Here is a 15,789-nt window from a genome sequence, read left to right as displayed (position 1 = left end):
TTTTATATGTATATATATGTATGTTTTGATTTAAGTAGTATTACTATTTCTTCTTAACTCTATGATGTGCGTATGTAAAGAGTTAAATATATATGTATATGTATGTATATATTAAGTTGTCAAAGAGTGAGTTGAAGAGTGGTTGTGTTCTTTGAATCTTTAAACTTAATTCCCTTTGCGCGCCAACTTTGATTTAAAGTAAATCTGAGTTCTGTCTGTCTGTCTGTCCTGTTGTAATAAATAATGAATGAATGAATGAATGAATGAATGAATGAATGAATGAATGAATGGGAGGATCAACAATAATAACGCTGAGTATACAACGACGTCGTAACAAAATAAGATCTTTGAATTTATAAATAAATATAAAATACAATATTATTTTGTCCAAAAGCGACCCTCACAACACACAAACGTTGTCACCTCCACTCGACCAAGCAATAGAAGCGGGGACACACACATAATCAACACCATAAGCCAAAAACCAGTCGAAAAACAGTAGGTTTTTGGTCTTTTTTACCGCCAACCGTTGGAATTATAAGAAAATTCAACTTGATTGTGGACACACCTCACTTTCCACTTCCTATAATACATTCTATGCATGTATGTTATTTGAGTAGCCCATAGGTTCCCACGAATATACTCTTTAGTTAGCTTTCTTCTTAATTCGAATCTTTGAAGTTCTAATATTTCGAGTTGTTTAGAAATATATTATAATATATGTAAATGTATATATATATATATATATATACTCCCGACTGACAATATGTAATGTCGGGACACTCCCCATGCACATCTATGTATCATTCATAGCATATGTATGACATATTTGTTCTCTAAATTAGTTAGAGTAGTGGGCTTGGTAATACAAACATATAGATATAAGATATAAGATATAAGATTGATTGATTGATTGGTTGATTGTATCTTTATCTTGAATCTATTCATTCATTTATTAATTATCTACTTTGAAAGGTTTCGTTCATCTGATCAGTGGGTGACACAGAGTTCTGTGAATGAGAAAAAAAAAATCAAAAAAAAGGGATTTTTGCTTGAGCGGTTGAAGAGTCTCTCCTCCCACACCCATACAGACAAAATTATTTCTTTTTATTTATTTTTTTTATTATCAAAGTATTTGTTTTTTTTTTTTTTTATAGAGAGAGAGAGAGCAGCAGAACAGCACTACAGCACTATCATCATCAATCACAATCACTATCGATGACATATTAAGTAGTCAGTCCAGCCTCTTCCTTCCTTTGTAGTAAATTTCATTCATCACCCTCCATCATCATTCATATCCTCTTCTTGCAACCAATATAATATTAATAATAAATCGATTTGATTTGACTATCTATCATCATTCAGTAGTGCTTTAGTCTATCTATATATATATATAGTGTATATTATCTTCTTTTCTATATATATATATATATAATAATAACAAGCCAACCAAACAAACAAACAAACAACATTAAAAAAAAAAAAATTGTTGTTGTTGTTGTTGTTTTTTTTTAGTTATCCTCTTATCCTCTTTTTTTTGATATTTTACACTCATTCGTATCATATACAACTCATCACTCACTCTCACTCACTCTCATAATCACCTGTACACTGTTTCTATTAATCTCCATTCTATTCTATTCTTTTTGTATAGATTTTTTTAATTTTAAGCTTGTTTGACGTAATATCAATATCATTTCATTTTCTGTTATATTTATTTTTGTTGTTATAGTAGTATTAATAGTATAGTAGTAGTAGTAATAATAGTAATAGCAAACCAACAACCAGTAGTAGTAGTAGTAGTTAACTTACTTAGATGAGCACAAAAGATCCAACTCAAAACATGGGTAAGTTGATGTGATAGATTCTTACATACATGCATACATACATATACATATCATACATTCATATGATATACAGATTAAGATATTATTTGAGTGGAATGAAATATGAATGTCAATGGATGAATGGAACAACAACAACAACAGACAGAAAGAAACTAACATGTCTCTTATACTATAAATAATAATACTCACGATGATAATATAGATAAAAAAGAAGAAGAAAAGAACAAGAACAAACTTCGAAACAAGTTTGATAAGGTCATTATTAAATCAAATGGAGTATGCTATATAACTGAAGGAATCATCGGTAATGGTTCATTTGGTGTAGTTACACAAGCCATTGTATCAGACACCAAAGAAGTTGTAGCAATCAAAAAAGTATTACAAGATCAAAGATACAAGGTAAGAAGAATAGAGGAAAAGAGATAAAATAAAATGGATGGACAACGATACTAACTATTTCTTCCCTTACCTTACCCACCTATAATTACATTTAGAATCGTGAATTACAAATAATGAAAATGTTAAATCATATTAATATAGTACAATTAAAAAACAGTTTCTATACTTCTGATGTAAGTAAACAACAACAACAACAAATAACAGACAAATTACAGACAAATTACAGACATCAAAATTAATTAATTGATATATATTATTTATTTTTAATTTAGAATGATGAAGTATATCTAAACTTGGTTTTAGAATATGTACCAGACACTGTTTATCGTGTGTCAAGACATTACACCATTTCAAAACAACCCATTCCATTGATTTACGTTAAAGTATGTTAGACAGACAGTGACAATGTTTGTCCTACAAATATTAACATGTATTTATCTATCTATCTATCTATTTATAGTTATATATCTATCAATTATGTCGAGCCATTAGTTACATTCACTCTTTGGGTATTTGCCATAGAGATATTAAACCACAAAATTTATTATTAGATACCAATACTAGTATTTTAAAGTTGTGTGACTTTGGAAGGTAAGAAGAAGAAGAAGAAGAAGAAGAAGAAGAAGAAGATAAACTTTTATAATCAAAAAAAGATTGATTTGAACATCAAGCCTAATACTTTTTTTCTCTCTTTTTTATTTGTTTAGTGCAAAAATCTTAATCAAAGGAGAGGCAAACGTTTCATATATCTGCTCAAGGCATTATAGAGCCCCAGAGTTGATTTTCGGCTCGACAAACTATACAACTTCGATTGATGTTTGGTCACTTGGTTGTGTATTGGCAGAACTACTACTTGGGCAACCACTATTCCCCGGTGAAAATGGAGTCGACCAATTGGTTGAAATCATCAAGGTGTTGGGAACTCCAACAAAAGAACAGATTCATGTCATGAATCCATATTATTCACCATTTAAATTCCCTGAAATTAAAGCAAATCCATGGTCAAAAGTATTTAAATCAAAAGATGTAAGTAAAATAGAAATAGAAAAAGAAAAAGAAAGGTAAACAAAAAGAGTTATTAATAATGTATTTCCTTTTCTTTCCTTTTTTTTATTTATATTTTTAGGTACCAAATGAAGCAATTGATTTAATATCAAAAATTCTTCATTATGATCCATCATCACGTCTCAAACCAACTGAAATTTGTGCGCATCCATTCTTTGATGAGTTGAGAGATCCAAAGACCACCCTACCCGATGGCAAACCACTACCACAACTTTTTAACTTTACTGTTGCCGAGCAGTTGGCCATGGGCGCCAAATTGGCCAAGGTCCTCATCCCCAGCCATGCCATGCACACCATTGAGCAGCCATCACCTCTCTTCCCCAATCAAACCCTATCATCTTCTACCACCACTCCCACTCCATCACCAAACTCTAACAATAACAATAATAACAATAATAACAACAATAACAATGTCACAAACGCATCTTCTCCTCAAGGTACAACTTCATCATCCTCGGGTAGTGGCGGCAATACAAGTACTAGCACAACCACGACAGAATCATCATAAGCTATTCTAGAATCTCCATCATTTATTCATTCATTCATTCATACGTTACACAATCAACAACTTACTCTATCCAAATTTAATGATATGTAATTTCATATCATTCTCTCCCAACAACAATAACAATAACAATAATAACAAATCAATATGCATAATACATTACATTACATTACATTACACATCATTCTCACATTTCAAAAATATCTTATTCAATTCCCACCTTTGATAACCAGTAAATGAAGAAAAGAGACAATCCATCTCTATATCTCTAACCAATAACAAATAACAAATTAATAGTACCAACTAAAAAAAAGGAATGGTATTCAACAAACACTCTCTCCATCAATCAACCATCCCTCTTTGCTTGCATTTGACAAACAAAAACTACCATCCCCCAACCAACTTTGTCAACACAAACAACCAAAAGAGAACCTCCTCCTCTCAACCAATCACACAATTTGTCACATAGTAATAACATAAATATATCATGTCTTATACTTACCAAACCAAATATATTTATTATTCTTCTCCCACCAACCAACCAACAACCCTTACCTCCCTACTCCCTACTCTTACTCTTTATTTCATGTTAATATTAATAAAATAAAATTATAATTTAAATTAATCATTGTTTGTTGTCTTCTTTTGGATTTAATATTAATATATGAAGGGTTGAGGGGGTCTTCACCTTATTTTTATAATGAGAGGTGATTGTAGCGATGGGCAAAATTTGTAGGAGCTTTGAAAAAAAGAAAAAAAATTACAAACAAACGTAAAGTTCGAATCGATTTTTTTCATTTTTTTTTCAATTTTTTTTTCGCCTCTCTGCACAAAAGAGACTTCTCGTCAATTGACAAATCCTTTTTCTGTTTCTGTTTATATACATACTAAAGGGAATATTAGTGAGTTATCATGTTACACAGCAGATCATAAATCAAGAGAAAACGAAACAGCAGAAATATATTTAATACATAGATCATACCAATACTACACACCACACATATATACAGATCAAACCAACAACAACAACAGCTATGACACTCATCAATCACGATCATCAGCCACATGTGATTCTTCAACTTTTATATTAATAATAATAATCATTAATAATTAATACTCCTTACATAATCACATACATATCAACACAACACATACATATATATATACGTAGACGACGATCATGATCATCAATCAACGAGGAGGGTCTTTTTTTTTTTTCGAATCTATGTTCAAAAAAAAAAAATGATATATTTCTGCTGTTTCGGTGCTCGACTATGAAAAAAAAACTTAAAACTAACATTATTATTATCATTATCATTACTTAACATTCTAATAGTAAAATGGCAAGAGAATTATGGTTAACTCACCCAGGAAACTACGGTCCAGGTTCCAGACAATGGTAAATGTCAATTCATTCTCTCTACCAAAGAGATGTCGTAGTTATCGATAAATACAGATCAAGGTTTTCTAACATAAACATCATTATCTCCTACTACCTACTACTATCATATTATTATTATTATTTAATTTTAGCCGTAAGTGCGGAAACCACCACGGTCTCATCAGAAAGTATGGTCTCAACATGTGCAGACGTTGCTTCCGTGAGTCCGCCAACGCTATTGGATTCCACAAGTACAGATAAATTGTAAATCCCCCAAGTTGGTTAGAGTGTTAAGTGTACACTTAGATCCTAATAATTTAAATGGTTTAAGTAATAAACGAAACTTTCCTTTTAAAAAGCACAAATCATTATTTTAAAACACATGAACTACTCTTTCTTTTTGCCGATCAATCTCTTTTTCAGGGGGGGGCTAACATCATTTGATAAAAAATTCATTGTCACCTCTAAAAAAGACTCTCGAGTCTGTCCTCAAACCAAAGCATCTCAACCACTACTTTGGAAGAGTTACATCAGTCGATTTACTCAACATTCAACAAGTATTGGGACAAACAACTCAACGACCAAGCAACAACTTGGATCTCTATCTCAGTTTGGGTCTATTACAAAAGTCGCCAAGCCTTGTTCGAAGGTGACGACCAATCGGTGATCTATCATGTCAAAAAATTTGTTTCTACCTCCAATTCATTTAAAGATCTCCAAGGAAAGGCTCTGGATACATTTGAAATTATTTTGAAGCAACAAGAAAAAGATGTTCCCTTGAACGATTCTACAATGTGTTCTAAAATCGTATCTTCTGGAAAATTGGTTGTTAGATTGTCTGACCCAGCTGCTAGTGAAGATTCTCAACAAGGTATGCCAATTTTCTTTATCTATGTTAAATCACATTTTTTTAATTCATTTAATAACTATTAATATAAACATTCTTAAATCTCCACCTAGTTTCTTTAGACGTGAATCAATTTGTTTGGGTTACGTATCAAGGTGAACAAAAACGAGTTATGGTGAATGATGACGAGGATTTCATTTTGTATGTACATCAACTGTTTCTATCTCTCTTCATAAAAGTATTGAAAGGATTAATATTAATATTAATCCTTTTTCTGTACAGAACTGTTTTAAAATCTTTTCATGTTCCTGAATCTCTTCTCCGTGCCTCTAGCCTTGTACAAGACGAAAAAGGCAACACATACACAGCCAAGAACTCTTCTGAAGACACAAATCGCGTTCTATCAACTCAAAATATCCAAAATGATATCAATGGTAATTGTTGGTGTATCTGAGAGATTCTGATCGGTGGTGACCGCTGTACAGTGAAAAGATCGATGAGAAGCTTCTTATTATTGTTTATTTATTATTTATTTATTTATTAAATATATCCTAGAAGAAAGAAGAAACTAAGAGATAGATAGAGAAGAAAGAGAGAGTGTAGAGATATAGAAAGAGGATAGAAAAGAATCTAGGATAGCATTTACTCTACTCTACTCTACTACTACTATAGTAATGGAGGGTAGGAATTTATCAACACTAGATACTATTAAATGGTATCCACTTGTCCCGATTAAACCAGATGACAAGGTAACAGGTGATCTACGACTAAAGATACGTTTCGACAAGGAAAAGGCCGAAAAGGACAAGAATCCTTTTATCAAGGCTATCAAGGATCATGATTTGGTTGCATTTGAGCATTTATTGGCAAAACCAAAGATTGATATCAACGTTTGTGATACTGAAGGTGTTCCTGCCACCCATTTAATTGCCGTATTCAAATGTTGATGATATTTTTAAAATCTTCAGATTTAAAGGTAATATTATATTATTAATAACAAAGATAGAACATTGTTATATTAATATTTATTCTTTTTATTCTTTTTATTTATTTAGATAACATCAAGAGATATTCAAGGAAATACACCATTACATTTATTTGCACAAATTAAATTAACTATTTTATTTCTTTTATTTTTTTTAGCTGGAGAACCATTAGATTTTAGTTCATCAAGTTTAAATTTATCATCACTTCAAATTAGTTCAGAATCTGTTCATAGTTTGGATTCTTTAACGATAAAATAAATATAAAATAAAGAATTAGGGTGATTTACTTTTTTCTGGTTCCTCTTTTCTTACCAGTGCCCTTTCGGCCTCCATTTATGCCGTATGAGGTCCCCCCGGCTTGTCGTCTTGTTCTTGGTCTCACTCTTCTTTGACCATATCCTAATGAACCTGCTACATCACCAACCTTGCCAACAAATGGTACACCAGCATCTCCTAAAGCTTTAGCTCCTCTTGATATTAGCTTGTTATCTTTAACAAAATCATGTGCTTTCTTTAACCAATCGAAGAATCCCTCTCCTTGTTGTCCGCCTAATGATGTTTGCATTGATGGTCCACCATAGCTAGATATTGCTCCTCCATATCTCCTGCCTGTTCCGTATGCATCTCTCATTGCTGCTTGTGCATGTAATACTGGTGCTGCTCTTGACATTATTATACTAATAGAGAATATTATATTAATCTGACAACTGATACTTTTGATCGAAATCCTTTCTAAAATCACCATTTCTATTAATGTAAAGGAAATGATACTTTTCCAATGTTGCGTGTTGATATATCTGTTTAAATAATTCAATTGGAATGGTTAGTGATAGCTCTTCATAGATTATCTTTAAGGTATCGTCATTAATGTTTTTAAATAACAATACATAATCTAAATTACCTTTTCTAATACTAGCCGATGTGTCTTTCCATGATTGAGTACTAATAATAATCTTTGATGAGAAGTGACGATGTATTTTCATAAGCTTTGGAATAGATGCATCTTTTAGTTCATTTGATATATCATCGAATATGATAATGTAATCCGGCGCTACATACTTGGTTCTTGTTCTTAGGCTCAGCACCATGCGATTCAAGATCATCATTACTTGTTAAAATAATAGGGGCTCCTGGTTGTCGGAGAGGAACATCTTGGCGTTGAGTGCTTTTTTTGTACTGTCGTTGATTCTGAAGTGTTGATATCAAAGCATCCAAAAGGTTAATCTTGTCTTCATAGATACTTGTAAAGGAATGAAAAGGAATTTCTCTTCTTGTTAAATCTTTTTGTATCCAACCAACTTGCATCATTGTTCACTGTTGCACAAAAAATAATAACTTTTGTGTCTCTGTTAGCACATTCATCTAATATCTTTTTAATCACTACTGTCTTACCACTATTCTTCGGTGCACACAACAAGATATTTGCACTGACTTGATTAAACATATCTGAGCCAAGAATATATTTCGGTGGTTGAGGTAGTTTGATCGGTTCTACTACTACATTGTTAATCTTTGATACCTTTATCATATTATATACAAATAGATGAGATTAATACTTGATAAACTCGATGACCAATGCTATTTCAAGTTGGCTGTTCAAATATGCATTGTTTTGATCAACACATTCAAATGAATAACTGCCTTGAATATTAATATTTGATTTATTAACTACATTTTTCCGATCCATTTGTAATAAAATTTAACATACAATTATCACTGATTAGTGTTGTTCTGATAGTATATACAAGTCCATCAGGTTTCCACTCACAGAGTAATATTTGAGAGTAACAACATCTGGAATAAAGTCCAAGTTAATTGGTGAATATAGCTTTCCATTTGCTGGTATCACACCTCCAATTGGTATTGTCTTGATGATTGATTGTGACGATAGTTTGTATTTCATTATATTATTTAATAGAGATAAATAAAATAATGTTTTCTTTAGACTAAAGTTAGACCATTAGCAGTAATAACAAGTTTTCTTTTGCATACCACAGTCGATTGGTGAGTAAGATTGGTGGCAACACCGAAAAAGCCAATAAAGTCCCATTTCTGTTCGCCTAGATTAAGATCAATACCTGTTACGACGTTGTCTTGATTAAAGTTGTAGCATCCATCTCCAAACTCTTCAATCCATACCCAGTTGTAATTGTGAATGTTTGGTGTTTGAATAGTTGAATCAATGAGAACTTTTCGAAGTGCCTTGTAATCATCAAGTGACGCAGGATAGTAATCATATTGCATGCACCTATTATTGTTTAAATTTGTGTAGAAATGGTCAAGATTAGTATCAGTGAGATTATTATCATATAACATGGAAGATATGTTTGTGTGCCAGTGCCAGGAGCATTGTTGTACGAATTCGCAGTTCCAGCCAATGCATTACTTGAATAACATGGAAGATATGTTTGTGTGCCAGTGCCAGGAGCATTGTTGTACGAATTCATTGCCTCTGTTAATTGCTTATTGATTTTGGTGACCATCTTTGAGTGCAAATGAAAATTAGTGTGATCCATTAAATATAAACCACCTCTTGTGTAAAGTCAGCAAATGCATACCCAAAGTTTGCTACAACAGGTAGAGTAAAAGAAAATTGAAACCAAGACTTACCAAAATTGTATGCTTTGGATGGAGGGATTTCAAAGATGGCATCATTTCCTCCCGCAGAGACTGTTGTGTATGTCGTGCCTGATTGTGGGAATAATCTTGTATATTCGTATTCTGGTTCCGAAACCAACAATGGTCTATAATCTAATTCGTTGCTTACGACTTGTTCCATAATATACTCTATATTGATAAATTAAATTTCGTCAGTGACTTCAATTCTTTCATTTTCTTTTACCAGTAAATAATTAATATACAAAGAGGGTACGTAAGCCAAATAAGAAGTACAATGATTAATAATATTATCTCATAGACATTATTATTATTATTACTTTTTATTTTTAGATTTAAATGAAGAGATGGTTTGAAAGATATGACTGTCATCATCACTTGAATCGTCAAAAGATAAATCATCAATATCGAAATCATCTTCATCATTGTCCACTGTATCATCAAACGAGACATCTACAATATCATCATCAACCTCAATAGTTGGTCGGGTCTTTAAAACTTTTTCCAACTCGGCAACACGTTTCTTCAATGCAATATTCTCCAAGGTGATTTTATCGTAGTTTGGATTATTAAGTCGATCAACATCATTATCGGCATCATCATCATCAACAAACTCGTCAATATCTGATATAAACGTTCTAGTTTTAAATAAATTTAACAAGTCATCCTTTGGCATCATAAAGTGAAGAGTTGCACCTGAGCCATAGGGTTTTAACTGAATACCATAATCTTTGATCATTTGTTTTGTTTCATTCTCTGCTGCTATTTTATTATCTTTTGATGATCAATACCATAATCTTTGATCAATTACCAAATAAGGGTTTCGGTTGGAGATTTCAAGTTTCAATGTCTTCAGAGTACAAGGTCAATAATAACAAACATTGTAGTTATTAAAGAGATAATATATTACCTATATTTGATATATGTATATATATATATATAAAGGATAGAATAGTACTTTAGTTTGCTACAAAATAGGAGAATAGACAAAGGACAGTTGGGATGTTTACACCAATGTTATAAGTTATCTAGCGAGTCGTGAGACCTAGATCGAGCTTATCCCATGGTAGTAACTTGCATTTGTTTGTTGTTGGTTCTACACATTAGATACCCATTCTCCTTTTTGGAACAGATAATATGATATTTATAGTCTCGCGGGTCATTAAAAGAATCGATTTTTTCTTCTTGAAAAGATGATAACGATCACCCGGGCAGAGGCTTAATGGTCTTGAATGGTTCCTACCTATTAGGAGCTGCGCTATTATCCCGCATCTAACGGTATATATATTATATATATATATAAAGATAGGTTTATATGAAGCTATTGTTCTTTTATTTACAATTTTAGGTAACACTTTTGCTATTGTTGTTGTTGTTTTTGTTGTTGGAGGTGGTATCGCTTGACTAATGCCTTTAGCCGGTCAAAATCACCATTTTGTGTTAGACTCAGGTGTGAATCTACATAACAATGAGTGTGCATATGAACACCACAGGAATTACACATAGTTTTTACTCTTGTTTTTGTTTTATAGGTGGGAGCACGACCGCGTTTCTTTGGTCCATTATTCACTGGTTGATTTGCTTCACACCAAAAGCATTTAGAACGGGAATCACTTGTACAAAGTATATGATCCACTCTGTGATTGTCTGATGGATCTTGTGGGAGTAACTCCATGATTGGAGGTAGTCTTTCTTGTTCGCCCTCGTCGCCGCCGATTCTTCCTTCAACCACGATAGATGATAGTTCTTGTTGTTGATCGGGGATGGGTTTCCTCTTCCTGCTAGTTGCGGGTAGAGGTAGATTGAGTTTGGTTTGGACAACATGTGATACAAATTCTGAAAACTGGAGTCGTATTTCGGTTGTAAGGGCCTTGTAAATACAGTAGGCATTGATCATGGCCCTATCTAACTGAGAAAAGAAGTTGACATGCGTGTATTTGAACTTTCGGTGAGGATATGATCTACAAGAGGAGGCAAATTGACCTGATAGGTCAACTCCATGTGTGGTGTTGTTGTACTCGCTTTGGACTGATAGCTTTTTGCCTCCTTCACTAACCGTTGGTTCGACAGCATTGGTCAAAAAGTACGTGATTTTGCTATCATTGATTGCAACGGCACATATGTCTTGTGGAAGTCCAGACTCTTGTTTTGGGAAAGCACATGCTGCTAGTTTTTTGGTGTTGGATTCTACATGGGGCTTAAGACCATTTTAGAATAGATATGAAGGTCTATTTGCTCTGACCGTCATAACAAAGTGTACTTTGTCATGTGTCAAACTACTGCTACTGCTACCAACACCACCACTATCCAAATCTTCTTCATCTACTTCGTCTCCATAGTTGGATCTAAAGTCGGATAGTCTAGTGGCAACTTCTAATGATGTATAGAAGTTATCCATTGCAAATAGATAGTTTTCAAGTGGTCTGGATTCATTGGCAACGTTTTCCTTTACCCATTGTGCAAATTCAAGAGGAATTCGTAATGGACTGTTTCCCTTAAAAGATAGATCAGGTTGATCTTGAAATAATAAATAAATAAAAGTTAATAAATATAGCCGCCATATGATATATGCTAAATGATGTATGAACATACCAAGCTTTGCAGTCTTTGTGGTCTCTTCACTTGACCCTTTATAAAGCCATTGAGTCAAGATAAATCCATTGTTATCAGATAGGACAAAGTATTTGAGTCCAAACTTATGGGGTTTGTCCGGTTCATATTGTCTGAATCTGACCAATCCTTTAAAGGGAGCCATGAACTCGTCCACAGAGAGACGCAGAGAGGGAGAGTAGTATCTATTCGAATTGTCCTCTATCATTGATACTAGAGTTTCCTCATCAAAACGAAGGTACTTGAGAATGTCTTGAAATCTATTTCTTGTCATCTTGTCTGAGATGGGAGTTGGCATATTCATGTTAGTTGTGGACCAATGTTGGAATACTCTAGGAAGTTTGATTATTCCCATAAAAAACCCCATATATATAAAAGATTCTATCTCTTGAAATGTGAATGGTTTGGCAATAGCATGTGCTCCAATACGACGAATGTATTCTGCTCTTGCTTCATTGGTGTGAGCAACTTCAAATGGACACACAAAGAAACCTTTTTTCCTATCTTCAAATGTTGGCATCGAATCTGATATCCTTTTATATTCATTTTTTCTTTCTCTACTGGTCATTTGATTGAAAGTTTTTGTAGCTTCCTCTTCTCCTTCTTCAGCTTCTACTTCTACTTCTTCTTCTTCTTCTTCTGGGGTGGAGGAAGAGGTTGAAGGAGTAGATGAAGGATTTGTTGTTGAGATATTTGTCGCATGAGCAATTGGGGTGCCTTGAAACCAACTGATATCAATAGGCCCTTCTGCACTAATTGGTTCCACAACTTGTTGATTTTTTTTAATCTTCTTCTGTTTACGTTTGTTTTGAGTTGAAGTACCCCCTCCTCCTCCTCCTGTTCCTTTACGTAAATTTGTATAATAACTTGATAAGAATGCGTAATCTGTTTTATACTCAACCCTATATATCATATATAGTGTTGATTCTTCTTGAATATAACGGATTAAGCTGGGGCTGAGGATGAGACTGATAACATCTTGGGGTGTGGCGTTTTGTGGAACATTTTTTGCAAAGGCCTTGTTGTTTTCGTCCGTTTTGTACGAGATACGACTTCTTAGTTTATCAAAATTATCATTATCTAACATTTCCCATTGTTGACCCAGATCGTTGACTATAAAAAGAAACAGTTGTTATTATAAATATTTTATATTTGATGCTTTTAATGTTACACACCTTTAAAGCATTTGCACTTGCAAGTCTTGTTACATCCCTTGTTCCCATAATGACAACGACAATAGTCGGTGGCACATTGCTTGCCTGTACAGGCACAGTCGACATATCCTTTTGCATTTGGATCAATGATTTGTGTGTAGGCATATGACTTGGAAGCATTGGGATCCAAATCTGATAAATCGAAAGGATTGACAGGTCCTCCGTTCACCTTTCGATTTATCATCCTCATTTGGAGGAATCTATTGAATCTTTCGTGCATGGATATATGTTGTGGAGTTGCAAGGGTAGAGATTGATTCAGGGCTCTCGAACATTTTGAACAAATCTTTATTCAAATCCCTTTTGAACTCTCTTTTGAACCATTCTTCTTCTTGCTTGTAAGCTTGTTGATTCACAACCAGTTTTGTTCTCCTTTTTTTAGATGGGTTAGTGCCTCCAACGACAGTAGATGAAGATGAACTATTGTTTTGAGGCTGTGTTGTTGTTGTTATTGTTGTTATTGTTGTTATTGTTGTTATTGTTGCTGTCTACCTCGCCCTCCTCCTCCTCCTCCTCTTCCTCTTCCTCTTCCTCGTCTACTTCTTCTTCCACCTCCACCTCCTCGTCATCCACTAGTTGATCATCACCAATATCCTCCTCTATCTCGTCTTCAAAGGGTCCTCCATTGAACAAGGAACCCAACAGACCAGTCTTGACAACCTTTTTGATTCTTGAAAACATTTATATTACAACTATTCGTCGTTTGTTTGATAGACATTGTAATGTAATACACATCTATCTGTTCTGTATCTGTATTTATATATATATTTATATGTATATGTATGCATAAAAAATTTTTTTATTAAATGTTATAATATTCAGACTCTTCTCATACCTCTATCACAAGAGATGTTGTTTCCTTATTTGGAAAAGTAAAAAATTTCAAAAAATAAAAACCGAAATCATGATGATCTCAGTAAACAAGGTGTTAAATGAATTGTAAAAGGATTTATATTTTATCTTATCCATTCCTTTACCTTTGAGTACATAATTGTTCTTGATATATTTCATGACTGGAGGTAAGTGATCAGAAATCATACCCTCTGATAGCAATGATTCTGGTATATTATCCTCGTTAAACTTGGAGGTATCTATGTCCATACAATGCCAATAAAATGCCTCCATTACCGATGAATCTTCAACAATCTGTGCTAATTTAGTAAAGTATTCTTTATTTCCTACGAGTTCTGTTGATAGATCCAATATTACATATCTTCTTTGTTTTGGTGATTGTATTCTGATTGCATTATTGTTAGTTGTGATCATAAAGTTGGCACAGTTGTTTGTTTCAAAATCGTCAACATACTTTTGTCTGATCGTTATCTTTGCTTCAGTGATATATCCTTTGAGTGAATCACTAATTTCATTCCATGCTGCTTGACTTGAACAAGGCATTTCATCCAATAAAATAAACAACTTTCCAAGCATTAAACTATTGTATCCATCTGATTTGAGAAAGTTAGTTGATTGTACTCTAATTGATGATAACCCTATCACTGATAATAAAAAGATGGTGATGATACCTTTACCTGTTCCTTCCATTGAGTTCTTTAAGTACAATGCAGTTCTCATCTTCTTTCCTTTGATTAAATTTGATATCCACATCCGAACGTATGAAAACTGATTCTTGTTTCTTGAGCACCATGATATGTAGATATGATCCCAAATGTTTTCGATTGCTTTCTTCATACTACTTTTGAAAATACCTTTCTTCATCTGTTCATCAAACGAATCTCTATCGCTGTAGTTATATCCTGTGAAATAATTAAGATAGTAAGTATTCTTGTGTTTAAATACGAGTGGTTGATGAGGGTCTCCATTGTGGTGTGAAGAAATAGTCATAGTCTTCAAAGAACCATTTTCTGATATTAAATGTATTACCTTCATATTTTACAACCAAAGATTTGATGAAATACATTGATTGAATCTCGTTGTACTTAAATGACTTGTGTTTCTTGCTCATTGGATCCCACATCAATACACACTGTGAATCTGCTAACTTGAGGAAGTAGGTTAGAATATATTTCTTGATATCATTTATTGCTTGCTGAGAGTTGCACTTACTTATAATTTGTTTTAATAAACTGCATGAAAAGTTGTCGTTTGATGACCCATAGTAACCTAATTGCGATATTTCTGCTGCTTTTTTCATTGATTCTTCTCTTTGTGCTTCAAATAGTTGTTTCTTTAACTGCTCAACCTTTGACATCTGATGCTTATTTTAATTATATTAATAAAAAAGAATTTAATTTTTATATCATTGCCAAAAAAGGGTGGAAATTTATGTTCTTGTTATTCTTTTCTTTTTTGTGACATAGAG

General features: G+C 33.1%; 6 protein-coding genes across 6 annotated transcripts; 2 read left to right on the top strand and 4 right to left on the bottom strand.

Annotated features, from left to right (window-relative positions):
• Positions 1 to 92: 92 nt before the first annotated feature.
• gskA (glycogen synthase kinase 3) lies at positions 93 to 3,819 on the top strand (the record flags this gene model as incomplete). Its single annotated transcript, XM_004358059.1, has 10 exons — positions 93 to 100; positions 200 to 233; positions 1,158 to 1,261; positions 1,750 to 1,799; positions 2,059 to 2,246; positions 2,342 to 2,419; positions 2,519 to 2,629; positions 2,707 to 2,837; positions 2,954 to 3,272; positions 3,373 to 3,819. The coding sequence occupies 10 exons, from the start codon at positions 93 to 95 to the stop codon at positions 3,817 to 3,819; spliced, it is 1,470 nt and encodes a 489-aa protein (XP_004358116.1).
• Positions 3,820 to 5,156: 1,337 nt separating this feature from the next.
• On the top strand, positions 5,157 to 7,155 carry DFA_06869 (uncharacterized protein; the record flags this gene model as incomplete). The annotated part of the gene is made up of 7 exons (XM_004358058.1): positions 5,157 to 5,215; positions 5,350 to 5,448; positions 5,671 to 6,068; positions 6,167 to 6,245; positions 6,327 to 6,478; positions 6,717 to 6,986; positions 7,100 to 7,155. The coding sequence occupies 7 exons, from the start codon at positions 5,157 to 5,159 to the stop codon at positions 7,153 to 7,155; spliced, it is 1,113 nt and encodes a 370-aa protein (XP_004358115.1).
• Positions 7,156 to 7,241: 86 nt separating this feature from the next.
• Positions 7,242 to 9,809, bottom strand: DFA_06868 (uncharacterized protein; the record flags this gene model as incomplete). Its single annotated transcript, XM_004358057.1, has 7 exons — positions 7,242 to 7,271; positions 7,413 to 7,707; positions 7,745 to 7,972; positions 8,272 to 8,549; positions 8,799 to 8,969; positions 9,023 to 9,278; positions 9,589 to 9,809. 7 exons carry the CDS (start codon positions 9,807 to 9,809, stop codon positions 7,242 to 7,244), a joined length of 1,479 nt encoding a protein of 492 aa, XP_004358114.1.
• A 153-nt stretch (positions 9,810 to 9,962) lies between these two features.
• Positions 9,963 to 13,744, bottom strand: DFA_06867 (uncharacterized protein; the record flags this gene model as incomplete). Its single annotated transcript, XM_004358056.1, has 5 exons — positions 9,963 to 10,408; positions 11,078 to 11,555; positions 11,883 to 12,163; positions 12,239 to 13,369; positions 13,432 to 13,744. 5 exons carry the CDS (start codon positions 13,742 to 13,744, stop codon positions 9,963 to 9,965), a joined length of 2,649 nt encoding a protein of 882 aa, XP_004358113.1.
• Positions 13,745 to 13,889: 145 nt separating this feature from the next.
• Positions 13,890 to 14,150, bottom strand: DFA_06866 (uncharacterized protein; the record flags this gene model as incomplete). Its single annotated transcript, XM_004358055.1, has 1 exon — positions 13,890 to 14,150. One exon carries the CDS (start codon positions 14,148 to 14,150, stop codon positions 13,890 to 13,892), a length of 261 nt encoding a protein of 86 aa, XP_004358112.1.
• Positions 14,151 to 14,287: 137 nt separating this feature from the next.
• On the bottom strand, positions 14,288 to 15,678 carry DFA_06865 (uncharacterized protein; the record flags this gene model as incomplete). Its single annotated transcript, XM_004358054.1, has 3 exons — positions 14,288 to 14,328; positions 14,447 to 15,223; positions 15,267 to 15,678. 3 exons carry the CDS (start codon positions 15,676 to 15,678, stop codon positions 14,288 to 14,290), a joined length of 1,230 nt encoding a protein of 409 aa, XP_004358111.1.
• Between the last annotated feature and the right edge of the window lie 111 nt (positions 15,679 to 15,789).

Source organism: Cavenderia fasciculata (assembly GCF_000203815.1).
Source record: "Cavenderia fasciculata unplaced genomic scaffold Scf_ET2XIPL01CNAVH-3, whole genome shotgun sequence".
Taxonomy (NCBI): domain Eukaryota; phylum Evosea; class Eumycetozoa; order Acytosteliales; family Cavenderiaceae; genus Cavenderia; species Cavenderia fasciculata.
Note: the sequence above shows the minus strand (reverse complement) of the source record. Positions and strands in the feature narration are given on the sequence as shown.